This window comes from Squalius cephalus (genome assembly GCF_949319135.1).
Source record: "Squalius cephalus genome assembly, chromosome: 20".
Taxonomy (NCBI): Eukaryota; Metazoa; Chordata; class Actinopteri; order Cypriniformes; family Leuciscidae; genus Squalius; species Squalius cephalus.
The window spans coordinates 33,054,182-33,073,986 of NC_137141.1; the positions used below are offsets into that span (position 1 = coordinate 33,054,182).

At 36.5% G+C, this 19,805-nt stretch overlaps 1 protein-coding gene across 1 annotated transcript; it reads right to left on the reverse strand.

The window, feature by feature from the left end:
* Positions 1-671: 671 nt before the first annotated feature.
* On the reverse strand, positions 672-17,450 carry hao1 (hydroxyacid oxidase (glycolate oxidase) 1). Its single transcript, XM_079852570.1, has 8 exons — positions 17,268-17,450; positions 12,774-12,925; positions 11,303-11,558; positions 8,605-8,780; positions 5,537-5,628; positions 2,849-3,007; positions 2,698-2,767; positions 672-2,084 (listed from the first exon to the last, which is right to left on the reverse strand). The coding sequence occupies exons 1-8, from the start codon at positions 17,402-17,404 to the stop codon at positions 2,017-2,019; spliced, it is 1,110 nt and encodes a 369-aa protein (XP_079708696.1). The 5' UTR covers positions 17,405-17,450; the 3' UTR covers positions 672-2,016.
* Between the last annotated feature and the right edge of the window lie 2,355 nt (positions 17,451-19,805).

Here is a 19,805-nt window from a genome sequence, read left to right on the forward strand (position 1 = left end):
TCACTAGATGAGCCACTTTTGTTTTCTTCACTTTGGTTTGTGTGTTTGAACAAGTGCCCTCCTCTGGTCAGACAAAAGCGCCTTGTTAAGCAAAACCTCTGCTAACTTTTATGGGTGATGCGGTCTTGGTGCTATTTGCAAACGCTCAAACAAATTAGAATAACAGCTGTGTGATGCGGGCGCTTTTGGGTTAGATTCTTCATGGCCACACAGTGTTTCAAAATGATATCCTTCAATGCAGCTGTATTTCTGCGGTGCGCAGGCGAGGTTATATTGAGATAACTGGTGACCTGCTGTGTCTGCACTAGTGATCTGACAGCTTCAGATGCGTTACTCAAGACCTGATCACTTCAAATGTTCTAATGTTACGTTTTGATCATAACTCTGAGAGAACCTTGCCAGAACGTTAGTCAGAGTTTTGAGAACATTCCCTGTTAGAGGCAATAATAATAAAAAAAGTTTTTGGGTCACACATAAAAATGTGTAAATGTCATTGCTTTGGATGGCAAACCATTAAAGCAATGGGTGGCAAAAAAATTCATCATTTTTATGCATATGCAAATTGTTTTCAATGTTGGGTAATATCTTCAACAAAGTATTACTATCTCTAAAAGGTATTGAATTACTTAGTACTAATAGCTGTTCAATCTCAGTTGAACAATACAAGGATAGACATGGAACAGCTCCTTTAATTATTTCAAATAAATAAAATAAAATTGCATAAATTATTCTTGAACTGACTAAAGTATACTTCAAGGGAGAAGGTTGCATACATTTTAACATTAGATGTTAAATCTTGATGTTAAATCCACCGTTGTTTTATATAGAACTGTAGTCAGTATACAGTATTTAATGCAATTACATCAGAAGTAACTGTAATTAAATTGCAGACAAATTAAGAGTAATATTTTACTTTTTCAAGGGAAAAGTAATTAAATTACAGTAATTAATTACTTGTAATGCATTACACCCAATACTGCTTGTTTTTATATATTTGTATCTAATGCAAAACATGATGAAATTGTCCACATACTTTTTGGGGCCACTATATTTATCATCTAAGTATCTAGGGTGCATGCAAACAATGCAAAACCTCTTAAAACCTCATAAACGGTGGGTTTTGTTTGATTTCGGCAGGAGTTCACTTCCCCTTTCTGGCCCCTGCAGAAGTAGGCGTTTCAAACAAAGTGTTAGGTGCTAATGAACAGAGCCCTGACAAAGTTTGTTTTCCTGTGGAGAGTCAATGCATATAATGGCTTCATTCAGGTCCTGTGGTTCAGCCATGGAAAGAGCCAGTAAAGAAATCCCATGCCTTGTGTGTGACCTTTCTGAACCTCTCACAAACCTATTTGCCTTTCGGGCCCCGTGGAGGGAGTATATGCATATTCATGAGAAAGCAGGGAACCTGTTTACAGCAAATTGACTATTACTGTAATGAAATAGAGGAATGTAAATGACAAGTACGGTGTGGTGATATGAGCTCTGAATTCCTGTGCATTCATAAATCATGAAATCACTTGCATTAGTTAAATAGTCTGTATATGTAAGAATTTTCATTTTAAACTAAATGAAAATGAAATATCTTTCCTTGGCAACTAGCTGAATTTTTATTTCAAGTGCAAAAATGTTTGTTTATGGTTTTAGTTTTAACTAGAAAAACCCTGTTTTTTAGGTGAAATATTCCTTTAAATATCCTCTTCGTTCTGTTCCCAGTGTCCGGACAGTGAAGAAAATAGTCCCTGTGCAGATTGGAAGAGTTACAAAACTGGTTTGGGTTTCTAAACATTGCATGCCTGGAGTAAACAGGAAGGATTACTGCTGTCATGCACGGTAGGGTTGTACAAACCACATGCTTTTGATGCATTTATTCAAAACTTTACACAAATGACTTACACAAATGTTTTATTCATGATGCTAAATCTGTCGTGCCTGAATCCTCTGGGCTCATTTGAACTACACAAGTCGGTCCAGTCACTGGCACACATGAAATCCCCCAGAATGCAACAGTTCTGCTCATTAGATCCTCGAAATGAACTCAGATCTTCTCAGAATGGATCTATTGACTTCCTTCAGTGAGCGACACCCTGCCAGAAGACAACACACTGTAAAAAATATCACATGCCAAATACAATCACACTGATTCATCTGAATGTATGTAACTTATTTATATATATATATATATATATATATATATATATATATATATATATATATATATATATATATATATATATATATATATATGTATATATCATTTTAAATATTTTGATATAGTAATTTATGTAGTTCAGTACTGTTTCTACTTTATTGTAATTTTTCTAGCTTTTATTCTAATTTAATTCAAAAAGTGTATTTAATTATTTTGTGTTATTTTATTTTATTGTTTTATTGTATTGTATTATTGTATTGTGTTTGTTTTATTTTTTATTTATTGTTTTATTGTATTGTATTATTTAATTTGATTGTGTTTGTTTTATTTTTATTTTATTGTGTTTGTTATTGTGTTTATTTTATTAATTTATTGTGTTTTATTTGATTGTTTATTTTATTAATTTATTTTATTGTTTTATTTTATTGTATTGTATTTTATAGTGTTATTATATTTTGTTTTTTATTTTTTAATTTAATTTAATTTTGTTGTGTTGTTGTGTTGTGTTGTGTTCACCCATGCACAAACTAATGCTCAAACCAAAATACCTGTAAGTGCCAATGCAAGGTGAAGTTCCTCTCGCAGTAACTCTAGAACATTAGTAACTCCTTTGTCACCCTGCAAACAGAAAGATTGATGTCCTGTTAGACATTAGGAATAACGTGCTTGTCCAGTAATTCCATGTTTACTGTGTTTTACCTCACAGGCAAGCGCCCACAGGACGGGTCTTCCTACAAAAACAGCCTTTGCTCCCAGCGCCAGAGCCTTCAGCACATCTGTGCCCTTACGAACCCCTCCATCCATGAAGACGTCCACCTTTCCTTCAACAGCCTCCACTACCTCAGGCAGAGCGTCGATCTGCACTGGCACACACCAGCACATTATGTTACTGATCAGAGGTTGCTCTTTCATTCTCAGGTGTACACTACCGGTCAAAAGTATGAAATAATCATGATTTTTTATTCCTGTTTTATTCCTAATTTATTCCTGTGATCAAAGCTGAGTTTTCAGCATCATTACTCCAGGCTTCAGTGTCACATGATCCTTCAGAAATCACTCTAATATGAGGATTTGATGCTCAAGAAACATTACACTACCATTTAAAAGTTTAGGGAAAGAAAGAAAGAAAGAAAGAAAGAAAGAAAGAAAGAAAGAAAGAAAGGAAATAGAGAAAGTAAGAGAGAAAGAAAGAAAGTGAAAGAAAGAAAGAAAGAAAGAAAGAGAAAGAAAGTGAAAGAAAGAGAGAAAGAAAGAAAGTGAAAGAAAGAAAGAAAGAGAAAGAAAGTGAAAGAAAGAGAGAAAGAAAGTGAAAAAGAAAGAAAGAAAGAGAAAGAAAGAAAGAAAGAGAAAGAAAGTGAAAGAGAAAGAAAGAAAGAAAGAAAGAAAGAAAGAAAGAAAGAAAAAAAGAGAAAGAAAGAAAGAGAGAAAGAGAAAGAAAGAGAAAGAAAGGAAGTGAAAGAAAGAAAGAAAGAGAGAAAGAGAAAGAAAAAGAAAGAAAGAAAGAAAGAAAGAAAGAGAAAGAAAGGAAGTGAAAGAAAGAAAGAAAGAAAGAAAGAAAGAAAGAAAGAAAGAAAGAAAAAAAGAGAAAGAAAGAAAGAGAGAAAGAGAAAGAAAGAGAAAGAAAGGAAGTGAAAGAAAGAGAGAAAGAGAAAGAAAAAGAAAGAAAGAAAGAAAGAAAGAAAGAAAGAAAGAAAGAAAGAAAGAAAGAGAAAGAAAGGAAGAAAGAGAAGGAAAGAAAGAAAGAAAGAAAGTGAAAGAAAGAGAGAAAGAAAGAAAGTGAAAAAGAAAGAAAGAAAGAGAGAAAGAAAGAGAGAGAAAGAGAAAGAAAGTGAAAGAAAGAAAGAGAAAGAAAGAAAGAAAGAAAGAAAGAAAGAAAAAAAGAAAAAGAGAGAAAGAAAGAAAGAGAGAAAGAGAAAGAAAGGAAGTGAAAGAAAGAAAGAAAGAAAGAAAGAAAGAAAGAAAGAAAGAAAGAGAAAGAAAGGAAGTGAAAGAAAGAGAAGGAAAGAAAGAGAAAGAGAAAGAAAGAAAGAAAGAAAGAAAGAGAAAGAAAGAAAGAAAGAAAGAAAGAAAGAAAGGAAGAAAGAAAGAGAAAGAAAGAAATTGAATAAATAATGAAAAAAATATATTTATAATGATATGCAAAATAATTCTATTTCAAATAAATGCTGTTCTTTGAACTTTCTTTTCATCAAACAATCCTGGAAAAAAAATCACGATTTCCACAAATACATTAAACAGTAAAACTGTTTCCAGCATTGATAAAAATAAGAATCATTAATAATAATTGAGCATCAAATCCTCATATTAGAGTGATTTCTGAAGGATCATGTGACACTGAAGACTGGAGTAATGATGCTGAAAATGCAGCTTTCATCTAGCCTGGCTAACGTCAGACCAAGTCTCATTTGAGACTTGGTCTGGGAACCACGTGTTCATTTTCTCGTTTTTGAGGTGTGGTTTACGAATGCCCAGAGCCATTTATTGGGCGCTATGAATGTCTATCAAATGCGCCTGTATGTACTGTAGCTCATAGCCAATCGCTTCAATTATACCAGATGCCGTATGTAGAGTGACAGAAATTCGACGAGGAAAAAGACGATGGGTCAAAGATTTATTTGTACACGATGGCGTTTAGCGAATATTACCGTTTGTGCAAGATAAACATGAGGGTAGAAGGTAACGTCGAGTCTGATATAAACAAACTGCTTCGGTGTCGTCATCGTCTTGCTGCTCCCTCCCCGTTCTGTGATTGGTTCCCTTTTTCAGGGGAAAATTTGGTCCATGGTGTCCAGACTGCCGAGCAGCGTGAATAAAATCGCGCTGCGAGCAAGGCAGTATGGGGAAACCCAGGCTAGCTTTCATCACAGGAATGAATTACATTTTAACATATATTCACATAGAAAACAGCTCATTTGTATTATAATAATATTACACAATTTTACTGTTTTTACTGTATTTTTCATCAAATAAATGCAGCCTTGGTGAGCAGAAGATACTTCTTACAAAATCATAATTATTCCAAACATACTAGTGCATTAAAGTATCAAAAATACACATCTGGTGCTTCTGGTACGGTGGTACTGGTACGGTGTCAGAAACTTCTAGAAGGATAGAGCCTCAGTAGATCAACTCAGCACTAATTATAGATCATAACATAAAACATAAGTGTTGGAAGACCAGGAGCAGATACACCACATCTGCGTCTATATTCAGAAATCTCTTCACGCTCATTTGAGTTCTGCGCTCATAAAACCTTAGTTTGGCATCCACTCTGGTAAACCCGTGACTGTATTTCACACTATCAAAGATGCAATTTAAAGGCCACAGAGGATAGTTTGCAAAGAGGACTTGTGGGTTGGAGGTCTCATTTCTTCAATAGACACTTACGGTGGCTGGGACGCCATCGAGTTGTCTTGCTCCGTGGTTTGACACAAGTATTCCATCCACCCCATACTTCAGAGCTTCTCTGGCATCTTCAGCTGAAACGGCGAGATTCACAATGAGCAGAACATTAATTACTGTGCTTCTTCTAAAGCAGTTTTGCGTTCGCTCATTCTGCAAGGGAGCTGCAATTTGAAGCCAAAATCTTTTGAATTGGCTATGGTGTGCAGTGCTGTCTTTATCTGCATTTAAAGAGGAACTATCATGCCTTTTGGTTTTTTGTCTCTACTAGAACAGGTTTTCCTGCTTGAATGTTGATTATTTTCCTCATATTCTCCATTGTTGCGGCTCCTCTCTTCCCAGTCTGTCAGTAACGCTCTGTTTAGTTCCTGTCTCTATGAAGCCCCTCCTTCTGAAAAGCACACTGTGCTCTGATTGGTCGGCTGGAGCAGTGTGTTGTGATTGGTCGAGCGCTTCGAGTGTGTTTGGGAAATGTCCCGCCCCTTACCATAACCGCCAGTTTAACACACTACTAACTAACTCAACCAGACCCCGTCCCTTTATTCTGCATATGAATTATTTAAATGAGGAATAGTGACGTGTTCGTTCCCGGAAGAAACACAAGATACAATGGAGGCGTTTCAGGGAGTTCAGAAACACTGACACTAGGCACGTTTCCATTACAGATTTGCGCAAAACTTTTGCGATTTTTTTCTAAATATCGATAAAAAACGATTGCGAAATGACGCCGTTTCCATTAACCGATGTTATGTGCCTAAAACGTCATTTTAAAAAGTCATTCCAAAAATCATGGCAAAGGACACTATTATTACTAGACATTATTATTATTAATGGAAGGAAACGTAGGCGTGTTATCCAAGCATTAATGGTAAGGAAAGACCCTTACAGTGAGCGGCACATATGAGGTGTTTCTGGGTTTTTCTCACTCATTTCTGCTTCGAGGTCTTGATTGTGGCATTTCTTTGAGGTTTAGAATTTAGTAATTTAGAAATTAGTATTTCTGTAATTCTTTTGTCTTTTATGAATTTAATAAAGAACTCTGTCTCGTATTCTGTCCAAACACACCACGCTTTCTAAGTCAGGTGACTGTAAATGTGCAAAAACTGTTTCCAGTGCAGTTTTGCGAAATATTCCTTTTTCGAATTGCCTGAAAAACCTCCTCATGCGAGCGTAAAAACTTTTTTGCAATAAATGGGAGTTTTTGCGAAATTGACGTGTTTCCATTAGGCGTATTTTCAATTCGCAATTTCAGTTTGCGCAATTTGAAGGGTAATGGAAACGCGGCTACTGTTATAGAGAAGAACTGGAGCTTTTTCATGCTCAAACAGCAACATTACACACTAAAGAAAGAGGAACATGGAGAAAAGCATAATAGTCAGACGCCAGTTTTTTCACTGGAAATTATCTTCAAAAAAGGTGAAAATTTAGCTTTGCATGTAGTGTACTGTAATGTAAGTCTGTTCTGTTCGGAAAAGTCCCCCAAAAAAGATTAAATAGCGTTTTCCTTTAAGCCGAAGCCAAGAGGAAAGGATGCACTTTTTCAAGGAAAATTATGTTCCACACATGAGCTAAAATAACTAATGGCGTTCCCCAATTACTCCCCCAAACCCTCCCCAAATTTGTCAGGGAATACATTTATATCTTTCGGTCTGTGCTGAAATCAAAATACCTTTTTTTGTGCTCGCTTTTTTCTTTACAGAATGTGCTATTTCCAGAGCCAGAGAGAAGATAAAAGTTTATCTGAAGACACAATAACAGCAGTAAAGCTTGCAGACGTTTGCGAGATAACCTCACCGCTCACGGTCTGGCTGCCTCTTCCTCCCGCGAGATAAATGACACATTATCTTTAATTAGCGGCCCCTCGCTGACAGACGGGGTCAACGTCCGCTTCGTTTTGATTATATTATGCAAATAGCTCGTTCTCTATCAGTGACGATGAACATTCCACACTCTTAAAGGTAAAGGTTCTAGTTAGAACCAGAATGTCAGAACTTTTATTCTGTAGTGTTTTAGAAAACATTGATGGTGTTTATAAATTGATCATAAAAACTTATAATGCAACATCAAGAATGTTTTTAATTTTTCAAAAGAACCATATAACCAAGTTTTGTTTTTGAAAAGAAGATGCTTTCTTGAATAGAACAATTGAATAACATTTATGTAGCTTTTGTAGCTTTTAGTTCATGTCTGTAAGTTTTGAGGTCAACAAATAAGTTTTCACATTTTAAATATATAAAGTTTGCGTAACATGCATTCATCTGGTTGCTTTTTGCAGGCACAATGTGCTCTTCATTGCCCTTAAATTATCCCACAATCCTGATGTGTGCAGTTTGGCGGTAGGTGTCAATTAAATGTATTCATAAACATCTCTTAATTCAACTTATTTATTTATTTTCTTCATTACTTTATTTTTATTTATTTTACTTTATTTGTTTTAATTTAGTTTAATTTAACATTTGTCATAATTTTTTTTTACTGTATTTTTTTTTTTTTTTTTTTACTTTAATATATTATTTTTATTTGTGTTATTTAGCTTTTTTAGTATATTTGTTAACTTAATATTTGTTATTTTATTTATTTGTTTACTTAATGTTTTACAGTATATCTGTTGTTATTTTTTGTATTTTATTACATTACTTTTATTTTAGTTTTTTACTTTATTTTTTATTTTATATTTGTTTGAATTTAATTTAATATTTATTATTTCCTTTAATTTCTGTTTATTTTTTACAGTATATTTGTTGTTTTGTTTAATTTTTATTTTTTTTATATTACATTTTTATTATTATTATTAAAAATGTATTTAATTTGATTTATTATATTACATTATTATTATTATTATTTAATTTGTTTTATTTAAAAATAAACATTGCCACTACATCTTTGTTTGGTTGTCTCTAAAGCTCACTTTAATTGGTTTCAGAATCAGATGTTATAGCGCATTGTGAAGCCTGTCTGAATCCAGCTTTCTTCCTGTGAAGTCACTGACCTACCGGACAGCTTTCGGACACACAACCACAGTATATGACCCGAAACACAAGAGGATCCCTCACCTGTCAAAACGCCCTTGACCACCACCGGCAGGGAGGTCAATCTCTTCAGCCAGGCAATGTCGTCCCATTTCACCGTGGCATCGATGGCCTGAGTCACGTACACCGCCAGGCCGCTGTCCTCCCCATAACCCTCTTTTGAGGAGAACGCTAAATCAGGGGATTCGAAATTGGCCATCCTGTGGGAAAAAAAATGAGAGTGCAAAATGGAATTAGTCCTGTGAGTGTTGTTTTTGGTCAGTGTATGAAAACTGAGCTGGGGTTTTATCCAAACACGGGCGCTCGCGCTCAATGGCACCTTGTTGCCGCTGGTGCGCTTTGATTTGTGGGGTCTCCGGGAGGGTTGAGATGAAGTTCATGTTGTGTCACTGCTGATGGAAACGGAGGCAGTTGTGCTGAAATATACGGTGGGGCCGTGATGCTTTTTTGGATTTCTAATTGCTATAATTCTTCTCGTGGGATCCGGAGCAGGAAGGCTTTACTTTCATGAGGGCATTTTTATAGCGGGCCGCTGTTGGCATATATCTGTAGAACTGCTGATATCTGAATGTTTCCCCACATAAAAAGTATAATGTAGCGAGTGTTGACGGAGCTGAAGCGGTGAGTATAATCCCCATGAGCGGCGTGATCGACTGTACGGCGGCAGTAAACGCTTCCCGTGTTCAAGAGAGAGATTTCTGTTTCCATAAATACATAAAGCTCTTCAGTGAGTGCGTCGGTTTTCAAGGGACAACAAATCAGTAAAATAATATGTCCATGAGTGAGAGAAAACTGAGGCTTTGTTTATAGAGAAACCTCAGAAGAATTGTAAAAAGAGTTGATGTGATCAGTCTTGTGAGTTTTCTTTATCATGCCCCTGAAGAAAAATCCAGCATGTTGGTTCTTATCGTTTTTCCAAAAAGTCTGGTTTAAGTTAGATATTTGATGCTATAAAAATGGGGTCTGGTGTCAAATTTGAGTGATGTGGGTGGTTTCCAGGGTGTTGCTATGTGGTTTATAGGTGGTCTGAGTGGCCGTGAGCTTCTTATGTGATTGCTAAGCTGTTTCCAAGTGGTTTCCATTGTGTTTCTAGGTGGTTTCTAGGTGTTCTGAGTGGCCGTGAGCTTGTTATGTGATTGCTAAGCTGTTTCCAAGTGGTTTCCATTGTGTTTCTAGGTGGTTTCTAGGTGTTCTGAGTGGCTGTGAGCTTGTAGTGTGATTGCTAAGCTGTTGCCAAGTAGTTTCCAGGGTGTTGCTATGTAGTTTCTAGGTGTTCTGAGTGGTTTTGAGCTTGTTATGTGATTGCTAAGCTGTTGCCAAGTGGTTTCCAGGGTGTTACTATGTGGTTTCTATGTGTTCTGAGTGGCTGTGAGCTTGTTAAACTGTATGATTGCTAAGCTGTTGCCAAATGGTTTCCAGGGTGTTGCTATGTGGTTTCTAGGTGTTCTTGGCCGTGAGCTTGTTATGTGATTGATAAGCTGTTGCCAAGTGGTTTCCAGGGTGTTGCTATGTGGTTTCTAGGTGTTCTTGGCCGTGAGATTGTTATGTGATTGATAAGCTGTTGCCAAGTGGTTTCCAGGGTGTTGCTATGTGGTTTCTAGGTGTTCTGAGTGGCCGTGAGATTGTTATGTGATTGATAAGCTGTTGCCAAGTGGTTTTCAGGATGTTACTATGTGGTTTCTAGGTGTTCTGAGTGGCCGTGAGCTTGTTATGTGATTGATAAGCTGTTGCCAAGTGGTTTCCAGGGTGTTGCTATGTGGTTTCTAGGTGGTCTGAGTGGCCGTGAGCTTGTTATGTGATTGATAAGTTGTTGCCAAGTCGTTTCCAGGGTGTTGCTATGTGGTTTCTAGGTGTTCTGAGTGGCCGTGAGCTTCTTATGTGATTGCTAAGCTGTTGCCAAGTGGTTTCCAGGGTGTTGCTATGTAGTTTCTAGGTGTTCTGAGTGGCTGTGAGCTTGTAATGTGATTCCTAAGCTGTTTCCAAGTGGTTTCCAGGGTGTTACTACGTGGTTTCTATGTGTTCTGAGTGGCTGTGAGCTTGTTAAACTGTATGATTGCTAAGCTTTTGCCAAATGGTTTCCAGGGTGTTGCTATGTGGTTTCTAGGTGTTCTGAGTGGCTGTGAGCTTGTTTTGTGATTGCTAAGCTGTTGCCAAGTGGTTTCCAGGGTGTTGCTATGTGGTTTCTAGGTGTTCTGAGTGGCTGTGAGCTTGTTTTGTGATTGCTAAGCTGTTGCCAAGTGGTTTCCAGGGTGTTGCTATGTGGTTTCTAGGTGTTCTGGGTGGCTGTGAGCTTCTTAGTGATTGCTAAGCTGTTGCCAAGTGGTTTCCAGGGTGTTGCTATGTGGTTTCTAGGTGTTTTGAGTGGCTGTGAGCTTGTTTTGTGATTGCTAAATTGTTGCCAAGTGGTTGATATGATCAGAGAAAAAAGATCAGAGTAAGCAAATATGCAATGATAATATGTCCAGTCATATGATGCTGTTAAAATTGCAAAAATCACTTATTCCTTGTGGACAAGGACAGAAACCTCCAGAGCAGCAGAGAGAGTGACAGTTAATCAGCAGGTGTTGATTGTTAAAGAGATGCAGTCAGATTATTACTGATGAAGAATTCACAGTGTTGGTGAGTTTACACACACACACACACACACACACACAGCCAGAGATGTCTGTAAAGCATGCAGCTGGCACACACGCGCGTCACGTGTGGTTGTCTCTGCGTTTACCTCAAATGAGAGGGCAGCTTAAATCGGTTGCGCACGTCATCACGTCGCCTGCCAAGATAAGGTGTGTCCACTGTGACAAAGATCCCCTTATACCCAGCGTCCTCTGCCCTCCTGACCAGAGACTGAGTCAGCGCTCGGTCTTTATAAATGTACAGCTGCATCCAGCGCACCGCTCCAGGTGAGGCCTCCGCGACCTCCTCTATGGTGGAGGTGGACCAGGAGCTCAACATCATCCCCGTGTCCGAGGACAGGCAGGCTGAGGACAGGTCAGAACAGGACACCATGATTGGGATTGGGTTCAAACCTTCAGGAAGGAGTGATCCATCATGTAGGATCTGCTCAGAGATCATTTAGATCCCTCACAAAGTGCCATGCTAACATGTTTCAGTCTGAGCACTACAGTCAGGAGAATTATTACTTCAGTAAAACTGGGCTAGTTTGTATTCACTGATACTGAGGGTAACAATAAGTGTGGAAGCCCATGTCTGCCACAGAAGAAAACAATACATGCGCAATTATGACGTATAAGGTTTAAATCACAGGATAAAAAGTATCTTGTCATTTTATCTCATAACTGACTAGAATGGCATTTTGACTGTTAAAATTATGTTATTTTTTTTTTTTACTTTTGATCTCATTTGATCTAATTTTGACTTTTTATCTCATAATTGACTTGCTATGTCTCATAATAATGAATTAGTGTCATAATTTTGACTGCTATAATTATGACTCTTAATTTGACATCTCATAATTGGCTTAGTATGTAATTTGGACTTTTATGTCATAATTATGACTGTTGTGATTGTTCACTTTTTATCGCATACAACATCATTTTGACTTTTTATCTCAATTGACTTGGTGTGTCATAATTTTGACTGTTATAATTAGGTCATATTAAGACATACATTTTGAATTTTTATCTCATAATTATGATGTCATAATTTCAGCTTTATACCTCATAATTATAAATGTCATAACATTGACTTTTTCTCATAATAGTCATAATTTTAACTTTACATCTCAAAATTATCAATTAGTTTCATAATTTTCACTTTTTATCTGACTTTTTATGCCATAATTTTGACTTTGTCTCATAATCATGACTTTTTATGCCATAATTTTTACTTTTTCTCATAATTATGAATTAGTGTTGTAATTTTGACTTTGTTATAGTATTAACTGTCATAATAGTCTGTCATAATTTCAATATTTTATCTCATAAATTATGATTTTGTATGTCATAATTATGATTTTTTTGTGGGGCAGAAATGGGCTTCCATACTATGGCCACACAAACCTTCAGTATATTAGCTCACACTATGGTAGATGTTGTTCATTACTGTAAGGGATAATAGAGTGTGATTGGGAGCAGGAGATAATGCAGTATGTAGAAAGGACTGATGACGCCACCATGTGGTTGCTTATAGTAATTGCATGTGATGTCAAATAAATGTAGTTGCTGGTGTCTGACCTCTGGCAGTGGCCGTCTCTCCGTCGGGATGTGCCATTCTCTGCATGGCTGTAGCTGCCACACAGATGGGCATACTGACCCTCTGACCCAGGACTGTGGTGGACATGTCCACTGAGGACACGTCTCTGAGCACACGAGGGTAAAGACACCACCTAGAGAGAGAGAGAGAGACAGTTCATACTTCACAAATAACAAATGTAGATGATACCGAGGCTGGTTAATTGTCACAAAATGCCATAATTACACCAACCATTGGGTTTGTCCATATTTGACCCAAACATGTGTTGATACAGCCCAGCATTTTTCAGTGTATGAAATAAAAAGTTAGAATAATGAGCAAAAGGGAATTCTGAGATTTAAAATATATGTGAAATTATGATATTCATTCAAAACTATGAGATTAAAAAGTTGATGATTATAGTACATGGGTATATAGTGGTATGTAGTATAGTATATTCCATATTATTGAGGATCATATTATACTATATGATGAAGAGAAAAAATACTTTTTACTCCAGTAATATCTTATAGACACAATCCTTGACTAAAAAAAGCTATTGAACATTTCTGTTATTGCTCAGAAAAAGAAAAAAAAGAGATGAATTGTTATTTAAACTGTTCATTTTACGCATTTACCCCTGCCGCGGGGCATGTTGTCACATTATAGGGGGTTGTGGAAAACTGGTGATAAATGAAATTCAATCTAAAGTGAAATGGTTATAACTCTTAAAAACTCTTTTCAAAACTCTTTTTTTATTTTTTATTAAATGATGTGTATTTTTAAAGTCATCAACATTATATAATTTGGAAAGTTTGGTTCCCATACTAAAAACTGTTTATTTATTGTTTGTTTGTTTATCTATCTCTTCTAGGTCAAAACTAACCCAAATCCACAACATGAATTTAAAATATATTCCAGGTGATTTTCAGCTAAATGCATTCAATGAAACAATTCTGAAACACAACTACAACCAGATTGTGGGAACTCTGCTTTTAAATAGATCATATGTTTGCTTATTTCGTCCTGTATTACCTGTGCACCGTATTGCCGTATGAATTCACCCTTGACTTTTAATATTTGTGTTGATTTCGTGACTCATGGGGTCGACTGACCACAGCTCGCTTAACTTTCACAACGCGTGTCTGTAACCCTGAAGGACGTCTTGTTTGCACATTTTATAAATATGTATATATATGACTAATATAAAGTGTCATTATTCATCTGGACAGTGCTGTAAGTCGTTGAGGTCTGCTCACCCACACGCGCGCTTCAGGCCAAGATAAACGCACACAATTATACCTGGCCCACACTGCTCTAAAATTAGGCCAAAACATTTAGAACAAGTGTAATACTTGTCAACATTTTGATGGACTGACTCGAACTATACAGACTGACTGTTTACTTGATGAACAGCCAGAGTTTTGCATACTAAGTCATAATTATGAGGTTGTGTCATAATGATAACATTAAAAATGTAATTTTGTTTTGAATATTTTTATCACTTTAAAACTTTTTGTCAAAATGTAACCTTTATATAATTAGGAATTAGTTTGCCATCATTTTGACTTTACCTCATAATTAAGACTTTTTGATGAGATCTATGTCATGATAGTGTATTTGTTTGTCATAATTTTGACTTTTTATCTAATTTGATCTAATTTTAAGATAAATTCTTTTTAAAGAAACGGTCAGTTTGTTGTAGTCCAGATGTCAAGGTTTGTGTCTGTACAGAGATTGACTTTTAAACTAAAATCCTCCCTGAGAGACATTGACTGTTGACTGTGACAACTAGCCCCAGTCTCACTTATTATATGTCTTTGTATCAGATAATAATTGGGTCTTTTGATTATGCATTTGTTGTTGATTTAGCAGACACGTTCTTGTCTCGATCAGCTTGGAATATGTTTGTATTTCACCGGGAGAAACGGCCGTTTACGTGTTTTGCTCGAGGGCTTTGAACCTTCAACCCTTGGGTTGCAAGACCAGCCTCTGGTTGCACAAAACCTTAAGTTCAGAAAACCCTTAGTGGTAAAGAGTTTATATTTATAACTAAGGTTTTCTTTTGTGCAGTCATGTCTTATATACATTTTTAGTTACATAAACAGCTTGTTAGTACAGAGTATCAGATGCATTATTTTTGATTGAACAGTGACATAATTCTCTTCAACTGGATTCATGGAAGTTGATCTTTAAACATTATTTTGTGAAACATTGTGTTGATCTGACATTTAAATTCTTGATCTGTTGTTAAAGGGAAAAGTTGACCCAAAAATGATTTTCAAAAGTTGATAGTTGACTGACCTACATAGTACGGGGGGAAAGTCCTATGGAAGTCAATGGGCCCCATCAAACGTGTTGTTTCCGACATTCTTCAAAATATCTTCTTTTGTGTTCAGCAGAAGAAAGAAACTCAAACAAGTTTGGACCGATGACAGAATTTTCATTTTTGTGCCAATTATCCCTTTAAATAGAGAGTAATGAGAATTAAAGGGATGGTTCGGAGTAAAATCAACCTAGGGTCCTTTGCACCATGACCTCGAGCCAAACACCCCCCCAAACCCTAAAGTTAGGGCTTATTTAGAGATATCAGCCGGATGGGAAGTACACTACCTCCTTCTGCATCGCTTTCTGCCAGGACTTTTTTTTGTGCTTTTCCCAAACCACTGAAGTGACGTCGACATCCGGGTTAGCGGTAGCATGAGCCGTCAGGCAAGTGTTATTTAAATAAACTCCTGATGTACTTTCAAACTATTTGTACTACTGTAGAAGTTTGGTACCATTCTGGGCATTATTAGTGGGGTAATTTACCAGATAAAGCTTTGGATCCGTTAGCGCCTGCACTAAGCCATCCGGCTGATATCTCTAAATAAGCTCTAACTTTAATAAGGCTTCTGGGGGGGTGTTTGGCTTGAGGTCATGGTGCAAAGGACACTAGGTTGATTTTACTCCGAACCATCCCTTTAAATACAAAGTAAAACAGCAATACATTAGAAAAAAGTGTGCTTAGTCAATTGAAAAACATGTTAATGCTTTTAGAAATAGGCTTTATTTGAGTTAAAATAGACTTTGGTGTTAGATTGAGGGGCCGTTTGCACGTCACCATTTCAACTAAAAACTTTTTTTATGCCTTTTTGCGTTAATTTAGTGTTTTGGTTTCAAACAGGTTTCAAAGTGCAAGTTTTTGATAATTATACCTTTATTTTCACTGTGTAAACTACAAAAACATGAATTTGTGAAAACGGTGTCTGAATCTGAAATCGCCCCCTATACCCTATAAACAGCCATTTGTATTGGTGTCCGAAACCATAGTGGACATTATCGAGTGCACTTATTCAATCCCACAATGCACTATAATAATGAGTGTACAGCTGATGTATGTTCAACGGCTGTCCGAATTCGCTCACTCGTTTTCATTCACTCCTTCAAGTGAACTGTATTAGTGGATTAACATAGGGAATAGTGAATGAGAGTATAGGGCGCGAATTCTGGCCATGAGTATTAAAGGGATATTTCACTGCTGGAAAAATGAATGTGTATTTAAATTGGGTCATTTATGTAGTAGAAATGTGAAATTATTTTAGAAGTTGGGGCCTTCTAGACTGAGAAAAGCCAGAAAATGTATTTTTGGCTCATGTGGATGAAAGACAACAACTCCCAGAATGCACTTGCTTCGCTGCCCTACGAGGCCACTCCCAAGCCACGCCTACCGGTTACAGAGGGCAGTATCGGAAGAAATGATACAGCTAGGATACTAGTCGACTCGAAACTGAAAAGACGGCGTTTTATCGTGAGATCCCCCTATGGGCGGGTTGAAAACATGAGGGACGAGCTCCTCCTACTGGCTGTAGTCTCTCGCCTCTGGACAAAAGAGCCTCAGATGAGCTAAATGACGATTTTTGCGTCATCTGAGGTTTTTTTCCAGACACACAATACAGAAATCTCTCGTCTCAGGGGGACATGAGGGAGGGAAGCACGGTCACTCGAAAATACTACCGGGTTTCTACTGATACAAAGCGTAATGCTAATCGGTGAAGTATCCCTTTAAGTGTTCAGCCTAGAGGTGCGTATTGGGTCTTTACAGAGTGACATCGCCAACTACTGGCCAGGCATGAATAATACAGCGTTTCGTGGATCTGTGTAAACGGGGGATCGTTTTGATAACATTGTTGTCTGAGTGCGAAACTTTTCAAAAACACAAAGGGAAAAACTTTTTCTTATTTAGTACATTCTTGTCCTATAATTATACCCTTACTTTCACTCAAAAAATTTTAATTTTACAAATAATTACAAAAGAACAGCAAATAACACATTGAGTTAAACATGAAATATTGAAGTAGAAAAACTGAACTTCTTGTAAAACATGCTTCAATAATCATTGCTTTACTTATAAATTTGAAAAATATTTTTTTATAGCGTATGACCTGGACATGTTATTATATCTGTAATCATGGCTTGTAAAATCGAATGACACTTATATGACAGTGATCTCGTACCTGGCGAACGCTGCTACATTATCACGCAGAGTCTCCTGCTCGTCGGCTCCTGAGAAATAATAATCGAATACTGACTTTGGCAAAAGTCTTTGAGCTTGAAGCTCATAATCGCTAACACACACCAGCGTGTCTGACATGATTCCACTGATGAGACTCAGACCTCTTCAACCCGCTGTATTTCACCACTAATGAATAATTAACTTTTCAGAAGGGAACTTTCTGCTAATGTTTATCCAGCATCGGTCCCTTTGCCCCGTCACACACAGCTATAGCGACTCACAAATATGTGATTAACCAACACAAAACTGAGTAAAAGTCAATATGCTCTGGTAAAAAAATAAATAAAAAAATTACTCATATGCATGAAATTAACAATTGCATATGACAGAAAAAGGATTGTGTGTTTGAGTCAAAATGTGAGAAAAAAAAATATTTAATATTTTTTATGACAGTTAAACACAAAAAAATGATTTCTTAGCATTTTTGTCTTGTTTTCCAGTACAACTATCAAAACATTACTTGAGAAGCAAAATTACTTCAGATTATAAATCTTGTTTTTTGACAAATGTATCAAAAATAAGTGAGTTTTTGCTTAAAACAAGAAGAAATTTCTGCCAATTGGGTCAGAAAAATAATGTTGTTTTCCCTTTGAATTAAGTTGATTTGTTCTCGTTTTAATCATAAACTAACTTAAATTTTGGTACAGTTTCCAGAGAACATTACTTAATATCTTGCGTCATTATGCTTTTTGATTTAATATATTTGTACTGGAAAGCAGGAGGAAAATAATTGTTTGCAGTGTTCATGATGTTTTAATAATTCATATATATATAATATATATAAAGTTCTAACAGTACATGTTTTTTTGTGTGTGTGTGTCTTAAGTGTCATCAAATAATGTTATATAATGTCTTAATAGGCTTTATTCTTTCTATTCAGCTTCATCTTAAAATATATATATATATATATATATATATATATATATATTTTGCATATTCCTGACAGGTTAGGTGAGATTCTCCGTGACGTAAGTTTAAATGATGGCAGTATGTTCAGATTCAGTGTGTGTCTGTGTGTGTCTGTGTGTGTGTGTGTGTGTGTGTGTGTGTGTGTGTGTGTGTGTGTGTGTGTGTGTGTGTGTGTGTAGGATGTTCAGATGAGCCTCCTCTGCAGCTTTACATAACAGCTTCTCAGAGCTTCACAACTCAACTTCACATCACTCCACAGACATCCATCACTGATGGAATCAAAGGATCAGTCCACCAACTATCAGATGCTCAGTTGTTTACTGTGTTCATTAAACTGACTGCTTCATAATTAACTTCCATGGAATTTTTAAGTATGGGAATGTGATGAAAACGTGACAACCCTGGACCCCTGGACCACAAAACCAGTCACATGGGTCAATTTTTTAAGATTTATACATCATCTGAAAGCTGAATAAATAAGCTCTCCATTGATGTATGGTTTGTTAGGATAGGACAATATTTGGTCGAGACTCAACTATTGAACATCTGGAATCTGAGGGTGCAAAAAAATCGAAACATTGAGAAAATCTCCTTTAAAGTTGTGCATTTATGTTCACGATTGTGCTGCATTCACTCACAAATAAATGTTTTATATATTTACGGTAGGAAATTTACAAAATATCTTCATGGAACATGATCTTTACTTAATACCCTAATGATTTTTGGCATAAAAGAAAAGTCTATCATTTTGACCCATACAATGTATTGTTGGCTATTGCCACAAATATAGTGTTTAATTATTCAAAACACATGTCTGCTTTTGAATGCCTGTCAAAGTAAATATATGCTTTTTTTGCAGCTGAATCACGATTGATGTAGTTATGATGTTTAACAGTAGCTTCAGTAACTGACCCATGTCAACCAGGCAACCCTTGAGCTCTTTTTACAGATGTACGTCGACTTGTTTTTCTGTGTAATCATTGTTTTTCTTGTATATTTTAAACATATATGGGCCAGATTTACTTAACAGGGCAAATTAGCGGGTGTGTGAAAGCTCTGCTACTGTTTGACAATGCACAAATTCAATGTCGTGTCAGATGCAAAAGTCAATCTTTTTTGTGTGTGTGTGTGGCTATAAATAATGGTGCAAATGCCACTACTATGGATGCGTTTTGGTCCACTTTTTATACCCTTCCCTCACTACCTCGTTCTTGGAGATACAGTAATGTCTGGAACGCCACTTAAAATCGCCATGAAATCAAAATCGAAGTTTTTTTTTAGGATGAATATAGTCTTACTCTTATCTATAAGCTATAGTGTGCTCCAAAACAATGACAGAATTGACCTTTATAAAATTTACATTACAGCACAGAGCGGATCATATGATTGAGTCACCGCAGACCATTAAGATCGGATTCGGACCCATTTGAATGCTGTATTTTAAAGCGATATGGAGGAGATTAGGAGGAGAAACGGTTAGAGATTAGGAGGAAACTGCAGCTTTAAGGAGCTCAACGGCTCTGGCAGAGCTGTGATATAAATGAAACAATATAGACTATTTTATAAAATG